Source organism: Taurulus bubalis (genome assembly GCF_910589615.1).
Source record: "Taurulus bubalis genome assembly, chromosome: 10".
In the NCBI taxonomy this organism is placed as follows: domain Eukaryota; kingdom Metazoa; phylum Chordata; class Actinopteri; order Perciformes; family Cottidae; genus Taurulus; species Taurulus bubalis.
Window position 1 is genome coordinate 14,060,100 of NC_136598.1, and position 15,770 is coordinate 14,075,869.

General features: G+C 41.7%; 1 protein-coding gene across 1 annotated transcript; it reads left to right on the forward strand.

Annotated features, from left to right (window-relative positions):
• Window positions 1-2,906: 2,906 nt before the first annotated feature.
• On the forward strand, window positions 2,907-11,942 carry egln2 (egl-9 family hypoxia-inducible factor 2; the record flags this gene model as incomplete). The annotated part of the gene is made up of 5 exons (XM_079224532.1): window positions 2,907-4,127; window positions 10,277-10,396; window positions 10,519-10,655; window positions 11,677-11,744; window positions 11,890-11,942. 5 exons carry the CDS (start codon window positions 2,907-2,909, stop codon window positions 11,940-11,942), a joined length of 1,599 nt encoding a protein of 532 aa, XP_079080658.1.
• Between the last annotated feature and the right edge of the window lie 3,828 nt (window positions 11,943-15,770).

A 15,770-nucleotide genomic window follows, 5' to 3' on the forward strand; every position in this document is an offset into this window, starting at 1 on the left:
ATGAAGGAGTAGTCCCACATTTGGGGAAATACACTTGTTTGCTTTCTTGCAGAATTAGAAGAGAAGATAATACCACGCTGATGGTCTCATAGCATGTTTACACCTCTGTCTGTTTCTTGGAGTTCTTTCAAGCCAGTCAATCACAATGTGTTACCAACCAGTTATGTGTCTGCTATGAAATACTGTAGTTGTAATCTCTGGATCACAAACAGAAAATGCATGGCTTAGTCTCAAACACAAGTAGTGAAATGTTACAATTCAGTGAATACGAAGCAATTTGACAAAGTTTATAGTTCAGCACAAAGACTGGAAACAGTTCTATTGAAAGGTAAAGCTCAATACTTACAAAAATTGAAGTGTAAAATTTATTAAAATCTCTTGGCCGAGTGCAGCAACGTCCTCCACTAGTTGTTGAACCAGTCTCTTCTACCTGCTAACTCACTGTGTTTTTACAGTAAGTACGTGCGTGTAATGCACATTGTGATGCATGTATACATCTTGACGTCTACAGTACAGTATATGTCGTTGAGGCCTGTGAATGCTACGTTCATATGGTACGGGCTCTAAAGCCTCATTGTGGGGGGCCGCTCATGCTGAAGATGTTTTATGATTTTGATAAACATGTCGTGTTTGCATTTACATATACAGCGTATGCTGAGGGGTACAGTAGAGCTCCTTCAAGACTTTGCGTGACTGGTCCATGTAGGCTGAGACGGGGCTGCACTGAAAGCACCAGATGGACGTTGCCAGTGTTGTGTCAATACACTATTTCTGTAATCCCTCGGGATGACGCGCTAAATCCACCACCCTAAATCCACAACCCTAAATCCAGGCCTGCTTTATAACAGCACATTACCTCATTTCATGTTACACAAATGAACAGGTGGACATTACTGTCAATTGTAGGCAAATTCCAAGCCTAGAGTTTAGTGCCGAGGTCAGAGACGGTCTTTCATCGTGGGTTCATTCAGTCAGTCAAATTCATTCAGTCCTAATACGGATAGAAATGTTTACAAACTAGCGGACTGTCGCTGCCTCTAATAAATACACAGAACTGTGTGACTGTCTTTATTGTGAGACAATAGACGTTTTTCAACTTGTGGTGATTTAGCTAAACTGTTCCTGTGTTATCCTTTTAATAGCTCTGTTGTGTACGGCTATTTTGAGAAGTGCTGAAAAACAACAGGATGGATTTATTGCACTATTGGATGAACAGGATCATCAGAATATCCGTCTAGATAAATACATTTTCTGAAGTACAAATTTGAGTTACTTGTGCTTTTCTTGAACTGTCACAAACAAATAACATTTTTCACAATTCTATTCTACTTGACTACATTAATTTGACGCTAAATTACTCATTCCTTTTTTAGATTATTTTACATAAGAAATAGTACAAATTGGCTCCATCTCGACCAATTACAATAAAATGTAGCATATAGATGCAAACCCGATAATAAAATATGCACAGCCTCCTGAGGGTCCATTGATCTACATTACTTTTGATAAAGCATGTTTTGCTAATAATAATTTTAACTTAAGTAACATTTTCACCGCAGGACTAACATTTGTTGTAATGGACTGCATTGCATGGTTAGGCTGTAAATTGTATTATGCTCACACTTGAATATATTGCATTTAATATCTTATTCGCGAAAACATGTTGATAGGGAAGCCCTTTATGTTAACTTATATATATATATATATATATATATATATATATATATATATATATATATATTGTATTATTCTTTATTGCTGTAGAATAACATCACAGCAGTCTTTCAGTCTTTAATTGTTTTCTATATATAATGGTGTTGTGCTGTTTCTCTCAGTGCAGAGAGAGAGAGAGAGAGAGAGAGAGAGAGGGAGGGAGGGAGAGAGAGAGAGAGAGAGAGAGAGAGGCAGAGAGACGCACGCTGGTGACAGTAAGTGTGGCCACTCGCCGGTCCAACGGAGAGCCCTTTTGGGGGTGATTGAGGCACCTCGTGTGACTCGAGCCCCTCGGTCGAGTTGAATGTGTCAGATCACCTCCGGGTTTTATTTATAACGGACACGAATATTGGATAGGACGCGCACCGGCAAGACAATCCCGGAAATAACATGCGTACTCTCAGACTGTCACGTACGCTTCACTGTGGATTTGCATTGCAAGCTGCCGGAGGTAAGCTGTGGACCGATCTCATGTACAAGTGCACATGCTTTTTTTCTTTTCCCCAACAGCACATACGAGTGTATTCCACACTGAAATGTGCGTTTCAACTAATTTGATGTTGACGCTTAATTTTAAAGGAGCAATCTTGATAACAAGGCAGCAAAGTTGGTAATCAATAACTGACAGATGTACAGCTGTCGAATATTGATTCTCAGTTTAGGCTACAAGGTTGCACTTGGTGACACATTTCCAACTTAAGTCTCATTTCAGTGTAAATTACTTTTACAATAAAAACATTTCGGCTTTTTTCGGCTTTCCCCGATGAAACAGTGAGGATGATAGCGGCAATAAATAACGCAGCCCTGAGAAGACACTCCAGTTATTTAGTTGTTGTTTTTGAGTTTTCATTGGGCCTATAGCCTATAAATGTTGCACTATATGAATCTATGATTTACTACACCTCACTGTGACAAGTGCTCCGTACTGTGCTATTAATAGGTCTAAACTAAAGTGTATCATTTTACTCTCCACAGATATCCTGCACAGCCTCACAATGTTTATACAAACAGAGAGTATTGATCAGTAGCCTGGCTGGCTGGTGAAATACGTGCATGCGCGCAGAAGAGGACTCGGACATGAAACTTCCCGTGGCTGTGACAAAGATTCTCTCCCATCAGAGAAAGCAGCGGCTCAGCTAGAAAATGAAGCGAGGACGTGAGCTACGTGCGCATCCAGCAGATGACGAAGTGAAATGGAGAGCTTGGGACACGCGGACCTTCTAAACCTAAGCTCTCTCCGCGGATCAGTCGCCGTTTCCGCCCCGCAGGAGAGGGGGACTAGCGGCCGGCAGCTCGTCTTCGGAGCGGCAGAGAGCCACCACACGTGCCGGGCGGACATGGGGCTCAACTGCTTCTGCGCGGCGCCGGTCGGGAGCCCAACGGCGGCGGAGTTACTCGCGGGTCTGGCCTCTCAGACCGACTCCCCTGCCGTCACAACCCCGACGAAGCAGTCCAAAACCGGCGTGCCGCTCTACAGCTGCGGGGTGGTGTCTCCGTCCGCCACCGTGGAGGGGAGCCACGCGCACGTGTTGGCTCACACGCCGAACGGTTACCCGGTGTACCCCCTCACCAGCACAGCCTGTCTGGTGGAGAACGGCGACTGGTCCGCTCATGAGAAGTGCCCTTTACTGATGAGGAGGACCAATGGGGACCTGAGAGCCAGACAGATGCAACAACAGAAACGCAGAGATGGAGAGAACCGGGACATGGGGTCAGGGACTCTTAGTAGTCTCATATTGGGGTTAGAAAGTTCTGTGGACCAGGTTTGTGCTTCGGTTGACTCGGACTTTAAGCGGAGAAGGCTGGGAGATGGAATTGTTGCTCACAAATCTTCAGAGGCCTCCAGAGGGGCCCGAGCAGTGGCCCCGCTCACGGACACAGTCAACTGCTGCAACAATTCCAACCAAATGACCATCAATCATGTTCACTGTGTCACTCCCCAATCCCCCTTCACCCCTCATACTAACCAGCACAGCGAACACAAAGTGGCCTCCTCAGGCCCACCAGCTGCACCCGGCCAGACGCCCCCCGCCGAGGCTCACTGCATCCTGACCCCGCCATCTCCTGCAGGGGCCGGCTGGTCAGCAGATCACATAGCCCAGCAGTACATCATCCCCTGCATGAAATGCTATGGCATCTGTGTGAAGGACAACTTCCTGGGCCCTCAGCTGGGCGGCAGGATGCTGGAGGAGGTAGAAGTCCTAAACCGCAGCGGGAAATTTCGGGGTGGGCAGCTGGTGAGCCAGAACAGCGTTCCCTCTCGGAACATCCGCGGAGACCAGATCGCCTGGGTGGAGGGACGGGAGCCCGGATGTGAGAGCATCGGGGCGCTGATGGCTTACATTGACGAGGCCGTCATGTACAGCGCTGCCAATGGACAGCTGGGGGACTGCGTCATCAATGGACGCACTAAGGTGAGAGCAGGAATAGGGTGTGGTTCAGGTGAGAGGACGCTAGGCAGGGGTGTGTTTTCCATTGTCATGCCACAGAAAGCAGAAGTCACAAACATGGCAGTCAGTCTGGTGACATCATTTTCAATTTTGAGCAAATGGTTGGTTGTGTCACGTCTGCTCCGCTTTTATCTCTGCTTCTCTAATGCTGCCATGCGCACGCACACACACACACACACACACACACACACACACACACACACACACACACACACACACACACACACACACACACACACACCAGGGGAGTGTGCTGAGCGTCAGGTAGGATGTCAGTAATGGGCCCTGCTGTGTTTCTGGCACATATGAACTTTATACCGGGAGCTGCAGGCTGAGCTATCTCCCTAAACTGGTCATGTGACTGGTTTAGATCCTGTCCCTGCCTGTATACCATACCCAGATGAAAAGTAAATATCTCTGTATCTCCTTTGCTATCACTATATCTCTGTCTTTGAAGACAACTTTCCCCCGTGCAGACATAGTGCTGAAGTTGAAGGAGTTTTTGTGTGTTTGTTTATTTCCTTTATTCTATCATCACCACGTAAGCTGCATGTTTTATTTTATTTTACCGTGACTACACTACTTGCCCCAGCTTCTCTTCTCCATTGATATTTTTCAAATGTCGTGCACAGATGCAGCTTATTAATCAGAATCAAAACAGCAAAAGCAGAAAGATACGTACGTGACTGCAATGACCAGGTCTCATGTTTCAAGGTGCACATCTGTGCTTTAGAGTGCAAAATAATAGGAACTTCTGTCTTCATCTGAGTTGCATTCTACTTTGGGAAAATACTGTGTCACTGAGCAAAAGATAAAACACTCTTTATCTCTCAACACTGGATTTAATCTGTGAAATTAACAACACATTACATTTGATTCTGGATATTCGTCATACTTAAATGAGATGATTCTGGGGTTGACAAATTTGTATTGATGGTTGCCAACGTTGTTAGATTGCATTGTTTTATTTATGTCTGTCTATACTTTCCAGACACTTATCAGGATGTAACGTGTGTTTCTCTATTGCTAAATGCCAACTGTTCCCTGGCCAGATCTCTCCGTTTAGGATGGTAAAAAGTTCAGAGCTACACAGAACAAAATGTCCTGGCTGGTGTTCCAGTAGAGGAGTGCAGGATACAGCGTAGCAATAGATACAATGATGGACTGCACGAGAGAGAAAGGTAGCGATAGGAGAACAAAAGAGGATGATCAGGGAGGAGCACATCCACATAGAAGGTCACTGCCTGGTTTTGTCCTTATCCCCAAAACCTTCTTTTTTCATTTTAATTTTTGTTCTTGTCTTTTATTGTGACCTCCTTTCCCATTCCCCTTCCGTTACTCCCTCTCTCCTTCGTCTTTATCAATCCTCTCGTTTGCCACTTAGACCAAATATTTCCCAGCCGTTACCTTGGTAACAGGCCCATACAGAGTAGAGCTCTGCATTGTGTATGAAAGAGATGTAGAGCGAAGAAGAGGGGTTGGCAATGCCCTAAAATAATGCTGCAACAGGAGCGGGAATGATCTTTATACCCCGATTCCTGTTAGTCAGCAGCTGTGAGATGTACAGTATGAGGGGTCACAGTGTTAGCAATGGAAAGGTAATTCAGTTAAAACAATGAAGGTGGAGAACTATTGTGGGGAAGAGATGGATCTCTGTGCAGGGAACGAGACATGAAGGGGAGGGGATAGACTGGAAGTGAGAGTGGGAGGATAGCGTTCGCGATGCAGCAGACGATCGGCATAATGAGTCTGTCTGCTGCAGCGGCTTGTCCTCAGATGCCTCTCCTAGAGCTCGGCCATGCAGACGGGAGCGAGAAGCCGTATACTAACGCACACAATGCAGCTACAGACCAGGCTTGTATAGAAGGATGGATAGAGAGATGTTTACAGTGACCTTTTGGTACTAGTTTAGTCTGAGTTCAGATGCATTAAGACGTATCATATCATTCCCTTTGTGCAGTACCAACCAATTCAAGTTTCTTGCCAAAGACAAGATTACATTCGAACACTCCATGATGACGTTATAATTTAACTTTGCTGAGCAGAGCTTGAACGCATGACAAAATAACTCAATGGAACCTATTTTTAGGTTCATTTGGGCCACCATTTCAATGAAAAATTGGGTGAATTAGGTAGTGCAGTTGGTGTTTTTAAGTCTACATATTTGTGATTTTTTTTTCCAGTCTAAATGCATTAACAATTAGTCAATTATTAATTTAGAGGATTGGTAGAAAATCTATCAGCAACCATATTGATAGTCAATTGCTTCTGTCATCTTTCAAGAAAAATGCCAAAGATTCTTTGGCTACACCTGCTTTTCTCTGTTTTATTTTGTTGTGAATTGAATATCTTTCTGTTTTGGACTGCACGTCCAATATAACGTTTAAGCATAAGCATTTAAGACATTATCTTAATTAAACGTGGTAACCATTTAAAATTCGAATTACATTTTACGAAATAATAAATGTATCAATTGAGAAAAGAATCATCAGATTAATCAATAATGAAAATAATCGTTAGTTGCAGTCCTAAAATACACTTCACACTTAGGTTAGAATTAGTATATGGTATGCTCACAGACACACACAGTGTCTCTCTATCCTGTTCAGAGGTGACTCATGCTGCACAAGTGCAATTGGGGCCATGACATAGTTGACTCATCGGGGCTGAGCACATCTTTCCCAACTTTTTTTTTATGTTCATATAAAAAAAAAAAAAAAACATAACATTAAAAACTAGATTACAGTTGAATATTTAATCATGCTTCTAATTCCACCACCGACTCCTACGTAAAGGTACAGATAGCAGAGCCTTCTCCAAATATGGTTATAGACACTTTCCAGTACTTAAGCCTTTTTTCTCATGTATCAGTGCAAACAATGCACTTCCAACTATGGAACCAACCTTCAAAACATACACACATACTGTATATATATATATATATATATATATATATATATATATATATATATATATATATATATATATACACACAGATCCGTTCTCTAAACCAGTCCAGTGTTGTTTATGTTGCAGTAAATCCATAAATCTGTTAAGAGCCTGGGCACATTAGCAGATGTTAAGTGGATCAAAGGTTATTACAACATCAGAAACCATTATCCAGCCTATAGAAGTAGGAACTAAGAGGTGACTTGCTGAATACTGGGCTGTGAGCCAAGAAACTGTACAGATATAAGTTGGAAGTGACAAAATTTAATTCACACATTCGTATAAAATTCGGCTCAGTGTCGTTGATCATCAGAGGGCACCAGCAACGTCCTCTCCGCCCTCACAACACACACATGTTTGTCATACTCAAAGTGTTTGTTCAAGCTTATCAATCCCCTGCCCCCTCCTCGCCTCTCTCTTCACCATCACTCCTCTTATCAGAATATGCCTGCAACATTATTCTTGTTCCGACATCCTGTTCTGACCGCCCGGCCGTCACCATGACATTCTGGGTATCTACTGAGTGGTGCCATTAGGCCATTAATGATGGTGCCTGGCAGACAGGTGGTTGATACCAATTAGACCTTAACTTACCGTGAGTGGAGGAGACGAAGGAGCGAGGAGGGCAGAAATGACAGATAGGATTGAGACGTGCCGTGTCATGCTGCGTGAATCTGTGCACACTTTGATAAAGACAGAGTGTGTGTGTGTGTGTGTGTGTGTGTGTGTGTGTGTGTGTGTGTGTGTGTGTGTGTGTGTGTGTGTGTGTGTGTGTGTGTGTGTGTGTGATGGTGCTGAAGACTAGAGTTGAGCTGTCTGTTTGGCATGCTACATGTTAATCATAGTTAACGACAGTTACCAGTTTGATAAAAGCTGTAAACTATAAAAACAGAGTTTTTTTAAATACATGCACACCATAAATAACCATCCTCATATTATGTTTAGAGAAAATATATCCTTGAACATGATTATCTAACTATAAAGCAAGGAATCTATACGTGTGTCGTGTCCTTCGCATATCTTGAGAACCATTCATCTGAACTACTTCTCACTTGGTGGGTGTACTGGCGGGGAACCAGGGATGTGCAGTGTGAGTTCAGTTGTTGATTTTTAGACGCGCGTCACATTAATACATTTTGAATGAACAAGCACTGGCGCTCTGCGTAACAGCGGGGGCGGGGCTTCAGGGTTTTCCAGTGTGAGTCGAGTATGTTGTCCGCAGCGGCTTATTGACTGCAGTTCCCGTGTGCTTGTTGGATGCTGGATACACTAACATTACAACCAAACTTTTCTTCACTTCCCTCAATGAATGATGAACGGCTCAAGAACGCTGAAAACCAAGCAATCGGCCCGCTGCGGACAGGCACGTGCTCCAAACACCCATGCCTTGAATGGGCAATGCACTAGTTTGTATTAAATATCATAAAAGAGTTATCTGCACATGTGAGCCAAAGGTCCGGAAGTTAATGAGCTCTGACTGCGATCATTGGTCAGTAATGAGAGCAGACAATGGCGGCTGACCAGAGTCACACACACCACACAACCAAACTCAGTTGGCTGTAAATGAGGAGAGAAACCCCACAAGAGGAGGAGGAGGGAGGGCACAGTGACCAAAACCTCCTCCGACACAAAACGCCCCTTTTTAAAAATGAGAACAAAAATCACAAGAATAGGGACATTTGTCTTGGAAATCTATGTGAGTGATGTCCTCAGGGTTGAGACTCTCACATTGTATTACAGTCTTAAATGATAGAGTTAGGCGAGTCAAATCAATACTGCAGCAGTGCGGAACCTGTTAGTCATGAATGATAGTGTCCCAGAACAGAGCCGACGTGATGCACTGGCTCCTGATATTGAAACTTGTGCTTCCCGAGCAGAATATTATGAGTCAAGACAGTGACAGTATCTTCTTTTGTAGCCTGGAGAGATAAAAGAGAGGTTATTACTCCACACGCTGCCAACTAAAATGACCTAGAATCTCTCTCTGCCAGCGTAGGCTGATGTCAGTCAGTGAATCACATGTTCCTCCTCTGGCTCAACAGAGCAGGAAAGATTGAACGCTTGTTACAGCCGCTGGAGACGTTTGGAAACTATTTACACAACTCTGGCCTGAAACACAAACTGATGATATGTCAAAGGGACACAGGCTCATCTCCTATGGTCCTGTCGTGGCTCCCGTCTGGAATGCACATTGACTGAAGAGCTCTCACGCAAGTCTCACTCCCCAGAGAAAGCAGCGCTCTCATCCCATAGACCTCAAGCATGGGAAATACTAGCGCGACACTATTGTTTGAACATATATATACTCTATCTGCAGATAATTTTGTAGCTGAGAACAACAGCTGAACTCTTGACGCATTTCTCTGCTCTCTGGACTGCGTGTGCGTTTCACAAATTACATCATGTGGCGTATTGTGTGTCTATAGTACACTACAGTAAGTAGTCTCTATAGTAACACGTGTGGTTGAACGTCTGAAACGTCTTGCGTGCCAAGCGTGAAGAACAACTTTGGTAGTCGACGTGAAAATGTGAATGGCCCTATCTAGTAATATACTAGATAGTAATAACTTTATTTATATAGCACCTTTTTAAAAACAAAGTTTTACAAAATGCTCTACAAAGAAGCAACGTATAGTTGTTCATAACTTAAATACCAGTAATTAAAAACAAAGGACCATACCGTAAGGCAATGAATACATCAAAATCAAACAAATAAGAAAGAGCAAATGGAATCGAAAACAAATAAATAAATAAAATAAACAAACAAAAACAGGGGAACAAAATAACTGCATAAAAGATCATGAACGGACATAAAAGAACGACATCGCTTAAAAGCAATTCTATAAAAATGGGTTTTAAGAAGTGATTTAAAAGAAGTTATTGATTCTGCAATTCTTATCTCCTCCGAGCCGGTGCTTGCTTTGTCTGTTCTGGGCTTCTGTAGAAACATGGCGGCCAGCTTTGTAACGAGGTGATTATACGCTAAAGAAAACATACTTAATAATGGTATATTACATTTCTTCCAATAGCTCAAAATACCTAAATGCTACATAGTGTTCCTTTTTTAAATCACTGTCATCTCTACCAGATAGATACATTTTTTGTGTGCTGTGTTTTTGTTGATGGCGGGCACACAGCTAATAATTCCTTTTCTTCTGTTTCAGGCTATGGTTGCTTGTTACCCAGGGAATGGAGCAGGTTACGTCCGACATGTTGACAACCCAAATGGTGACGGACGCTGCATCACATGTATCTACTATCTCAACAAGAACTGGGATGTCAAGGTGCATCATTGATAAGATCAATATGAGTTTTAAAACTTTAAAAACACGAGTACATGTCAGAGTGAATGAGCATCATCAAAAAAAACATGTATTTCATGCTTTGTGTGTATGTGCCTTTATAGAAACAAGGAGGGTTGCTGCAGATCTACCCTGAAGGCAAAAATGTGGTCGCCAACATCGAACCTCTGTTTGACCGGCTGCTGATATTCTGGTCCGACCGCAGAAACCCTCATGAAGTCAAGCCCGCCTACGCCACTCGGTCAGTAACTCTAAAACATGCTGGGCTCTTGTATGTACAATTCATGCACACGCACTCTCACAAAGTTATGTTATGGTTTCATATTGCCTGGGAAGAGGTAGGGAACACTGCCAATATTGCCTGTATATAGCTAGCATATTTTAGTACACTATACTGAAAATGCATGGACATTAATTACTTACAATTAAAATGTATTGTAAATAAAATGTATCAATTATTTAACTGTTTGCACTGAAAAAAAAAGTAGATTGATTATACATGTTTAATAAAGTACAGATTGATCGGTGCTTTAGCATGGAGTCCTGCCTCTATCTTCTACTTCTATCAGGGATGCTTATTTTTATAACGTTTTCTTTTTCGGGACAAAATTAGACCGATACAGGCAAGTTATCACTTGCACACATACTGTAATTGGCATTGTAGGACCAAATAGTTGTGTCCATCGAGGGCACATGACGCATCCTTTTTTACTCGTTTAGTGTTTCTTCTGCTCCTCTCCATCTGACTGCTGGGGGGCGAGGTGGGGCCGGAAGCAGGAAGTACGTGTTTCCTGTGGGGGGTCGTTGGGAGAGAGAGGGGAGGAAGGTTCGATTGCAGGACTCGTGCTGGAGAGGCACCGGCACGAGAGACAGGAATAAACAACGCAGCCCCACTGGAGACACTAGAAACTGTAGAAATGAACCCTCTGCTGGACACCTGCTGTAGTCTGCTGTTCCATGTCAGACAAAACATTTTTTTCCCCCGTATAATTACGTTTTCAAGGGTTTTTTCTTCTAAGCTACATTTAGGTGTGACTATAAAACTCTTAAATGGAAACAAACCAAATTGAACTGCAAATTAACATTCAATTTCTTATGTCACAATGTATGTTTCAACTTTCCTTGTCAGTTTTGCTTAAACTTAAACCGTTAATTTCTTTACACAAGAAAACAGCTATTTTTTTCGTACTGTTGTACTGACAAAAATTATTAGCTTTTGTCCTCTTGTTAATAAGATCTCTTTGCGCTTCTTGTGTTTCTAGCTATGCTATCACCGTTTGGTACTTTGATGCCAAAGAGAGAGCTGAAGCTAAAGAGAAGTACAGATTGGGTAAGCTTCTTCACAGTTGCAGTTCAATGTCAGTTTCACGTTCTTTCCTTTTATTGAAGCACTGTATCACCTCTGGTCTTTTTTGGTGCAGCTTAATAATATCGCATATGTGACTAACATGCACTTTCTCTATCGCTTTGTGTAGCAACAGGACAGAAAGGTGTTCAAGTGCCTGTCACCCAAAACGGCAGGACGTAAATCTCATCTCATTGGAGAATTATGTGCCTTCCTGAACTGCTAAAGGACGTCGCGATCAAAAAGAGAGACAGCGTAAATCTATCAGTCATCATTGCAGCTCCAAGCCAGATTCCCTTCACAGACTGTGATGTTTCCTGGCCATGTGGTCAGGTTGCTGATCAAAGACGTTGCAGGTATAGAGCACAACTGACTGGATTGTGTGACAAAGGTGAGATCAGAATTACGCGTTGTGGCAAAAAGACTCCAAACTGAGAAAAAAAACAGACTCCCTCATTTTATTTTGTTGCAGTTTTGCCTGTTTGGTTATCAGTGATATTGAATATTTGAGACAGCATTGTTTTACTCTGTTTTGATGTCTTTTTTTCAGTTCAAACACAAGGAACATAAATCATGAATCCGTGAATGGATAGGGCGTAAAAAAAAAGGGTGCAAGGAGTTGAAATCACTGGTGTTGTCCCTCTTTTGTCCGCTCGTCTGTGATGTGGTGCCAGTTGTCAGTGCCCGATCCGGAAACATTACGAATCCTACTATCGTGAAGGGGTGCTGGCCCGACTCTGGGGTGGGTGGAAGGAATGTTTTGTATTATGACTGCATTGAAGCACTTTCTTTGATTTAAAAATAGTGCAATGTTGTGTTCATTCATTCAATTTTTAATATTTTCTCAATGAATTGTTGAAAAATGATTAGACACTCTTTCTGATGACAAAAGTGCTTTAATCGTAAAATGCCAAATTCAGAACAATTTTAATGGAAGCACAGAATCTGGGAAAAATAGAACAGAATCTGGAAGAAAAAAGGGTAAAAGATTTCAGAGGAGCAACAGATGGGTTCGTTGTCGATGTATTTGTGTGAGAGAGCGCGGGCAAGGAGGGGATGAGCGAATCAATGCACTGCGTGAAGCTTGACAATTATATTAGATTTGACAGCAGTTAGGGAGGTTACAACCAGACATTTAGTAGTCCATACTATTGAAATTCTTTATTCAATATCACAGTAAAAAATAAAATGATGAATCCCATGTACTGCAGCATTATTACCATTTGCGTCCAGCCTGAAGCACGGACTCTAAACATGACAGGAACGCACTTACAACTTGCATGAAGACACATTTACACTTGAGTTAAACTCAATAAAGCACACTAATTAGAGTTCAGGAAGTATTTCAGGACTTAACAATATCAGTCAAAGACTAACAAATATTTTACAACGGCCTTGAAATGCTAGTGCGGCAAAATCACTGAATAATCCAGCATGAATGTTTCTTTTTATTGTAGTTGCGATGTTTGAAACAGATTTTCGGGACTACACAAAGTAAAATTACTTATTACTGTGGAGTTTACTCTGTATGACACAACTTACACTCACACAGACAAGAGGCAAGCTCACCAATGATAGGGGTCAAAACAGGTGCGTGCATGCGTGTGTGCGTGCATATTAACCTGTATGCACATCCAGCTTGACTCTCTTATCTGTACTTTACAAGATAGAAACAGTACGTATCAGCAGTCTAGACTCTGTCAGACGAAACTACCCAAACAAAAGTCCGTCTACAGAATAAAGCACAGGGTTAAGCATCTACTTAAGTGAACTGCAGGGTCAAACTATTGCCTCGTGTTTGTGTGTAAAAATGTACTTGCACTGTATGTGTATATTTCCACTGTCTCAAAGAGGGTGGCAGGTATTGTCTCAGTGTATCTACTTTGGTTAACTAGCACTTTATTGTTTGAAATGCCGTGCGTGAATGAATGTAGATTAATGCCTTTATGCTGTGGATTGATTATAATGTCATTCAAACGCAATAGAAACTAAAACAATGAGAACAAATGGAAATTGTTTTCCAATTAATTTTTGTATTTTCTTCATTTTGGAGTATTTAATTAAAGCCTGTCTGTTTTTGTACACAAAGCATTTGTTATTTATTTACTGGGAATAATGTCTTCACTGAATCCCAGTTTTAAGAGCGAGATGAGACCAAGAGAGCCGCGCCGACGACAGCCAAACTTATTCTAGTGAACGTGATATCTCAGGAACAGCTGATGAGGGAATGTTTTCCAATTTGTGCTCACACCTGGACTGATTTGATTTTGGTGGTCGAAGGTCAAGGTCACTGTGACGTCACGTCAGACCCATTCTTGTGATCGCGATACCTCAGGAACACCTTGAGCAAATTTGGCAAGAATATCAACTTGCTCTCACGATTGAAATTATTAGAAATTGGTGGTCATTGTAACTCAATCATGAATATGCTAATTGTGACAATTTACCACACATGTCTAATGGAATCAAAATAATAATAATAATAAGTCTGTCAGGAATTATCACTCATCAGTTTACAGGAAATGTCAGCCATTTCAGTTTCAATCGTTTTCTTTTCTTCTTTAATTCACTACATTAAAAAAAACTAATTCTGATGTCATACCTGTGTTTGTATCAATACTAAAGCAGGAGCTTTTTTTCCTCAATATACATTACTTTGAGAATATTGTTTTAGCGCGTTTTGTGCTTTAGTAGTACCAAACTTATGTGGGTAAAATAAAAAGTGTGCTGATTCTAATGATTGGGCCGATGATTTCTTAGAATATGGGTGCCTTTCTGCTTTATCTTTTATGACAGTGAGGTCAACATTGAATGAAACCATGGCTGCTGTTCTGGTAGTGCACATTTTATCTAGTAATAACAAGGGAAATGTAAGATGAGGAGCCTTTGCTCATACATTTGCTGCAGAGGCGAAAGTGACTTACCCGTAATGGTGTATCTGTTGTATTTGCTGAATATCTAAATTACCCCAGGCAACCCTTTCAGAAGCATTAGACTAACCATATAAAATCCTCTTTTTTTTTTAAAGGATTTGTATCTGTCCTGAGGGGGTGTTTTTCAGACAACCTCATTGCAAATTTGTTGCCGTCATCTTTCTCCACCGTGTGGTGTGTTTCATTCATAGCAGTTTAGGTCTAATTCTTCCTTCAGTGTCACGTGTAACCACCAGAGGTCAGTACATAACATAATGTGTGAACTACTGAGTGATTGGTATGTGAATGGTCGTCTTTGTGGACTTACTGTAAGCTTTGCATGCAATGTCTCCTCCATCTCTGCCTCCATTTTTATCTGGACTGTATGGATTGTGATAGAACACACACACATTTTTGAAAACACAGCACATGAGATGTAGCAGATGCAGTTAAAAGCATGTGCACTCACATAATGAGACCACGGTCTACACTTGCTTGGCACCACACAACTCTATTTTTGACATCCTGAATTATCTGTCAACAAGCATGACATCACATGGAGATAAGTGTGTTTCTTTATCGGGGTCTTCACTGGGGTCTTAGATTGTGATGTTGCACTTAAGTCACGATGCAATCCTTCCAAACTATTACTTTTACTGTAAATAGTTGAGCATGTCCATGCTGTTATGTGTCTGTGGTTGGGTGTGCAAATACTGAGTGTTGGTTAAGTGTGCATACTCTCTCTGATCTCTAATACAGGTTTTCCATAACTCCTCCATCCTTCTGCACCAGTCTTCCTACAAATATAGCCATATGTTTTCCTTCCTCTTGAATAAGTTTCAAAATGTCATCACTGTTTTCCTGTTATGTGAATGTTTCAAACAGTTTTTTGATTTAGACATGTTTCATTACTCTCACACTAATGTCCTCCCATTTTTGTTGCCATCAAGATGCTTGCAAGGTAGAAAACAAAAAAAAGAAGTTTGTCTTAACAAATGAAGATGCATATTTATTTTTCTACAGCAATCCTTCTAGCACCACAATCAGCCAAAATATCACATGGCATGTACAGTTTTTCAAGTATCAATCAACTAATAAG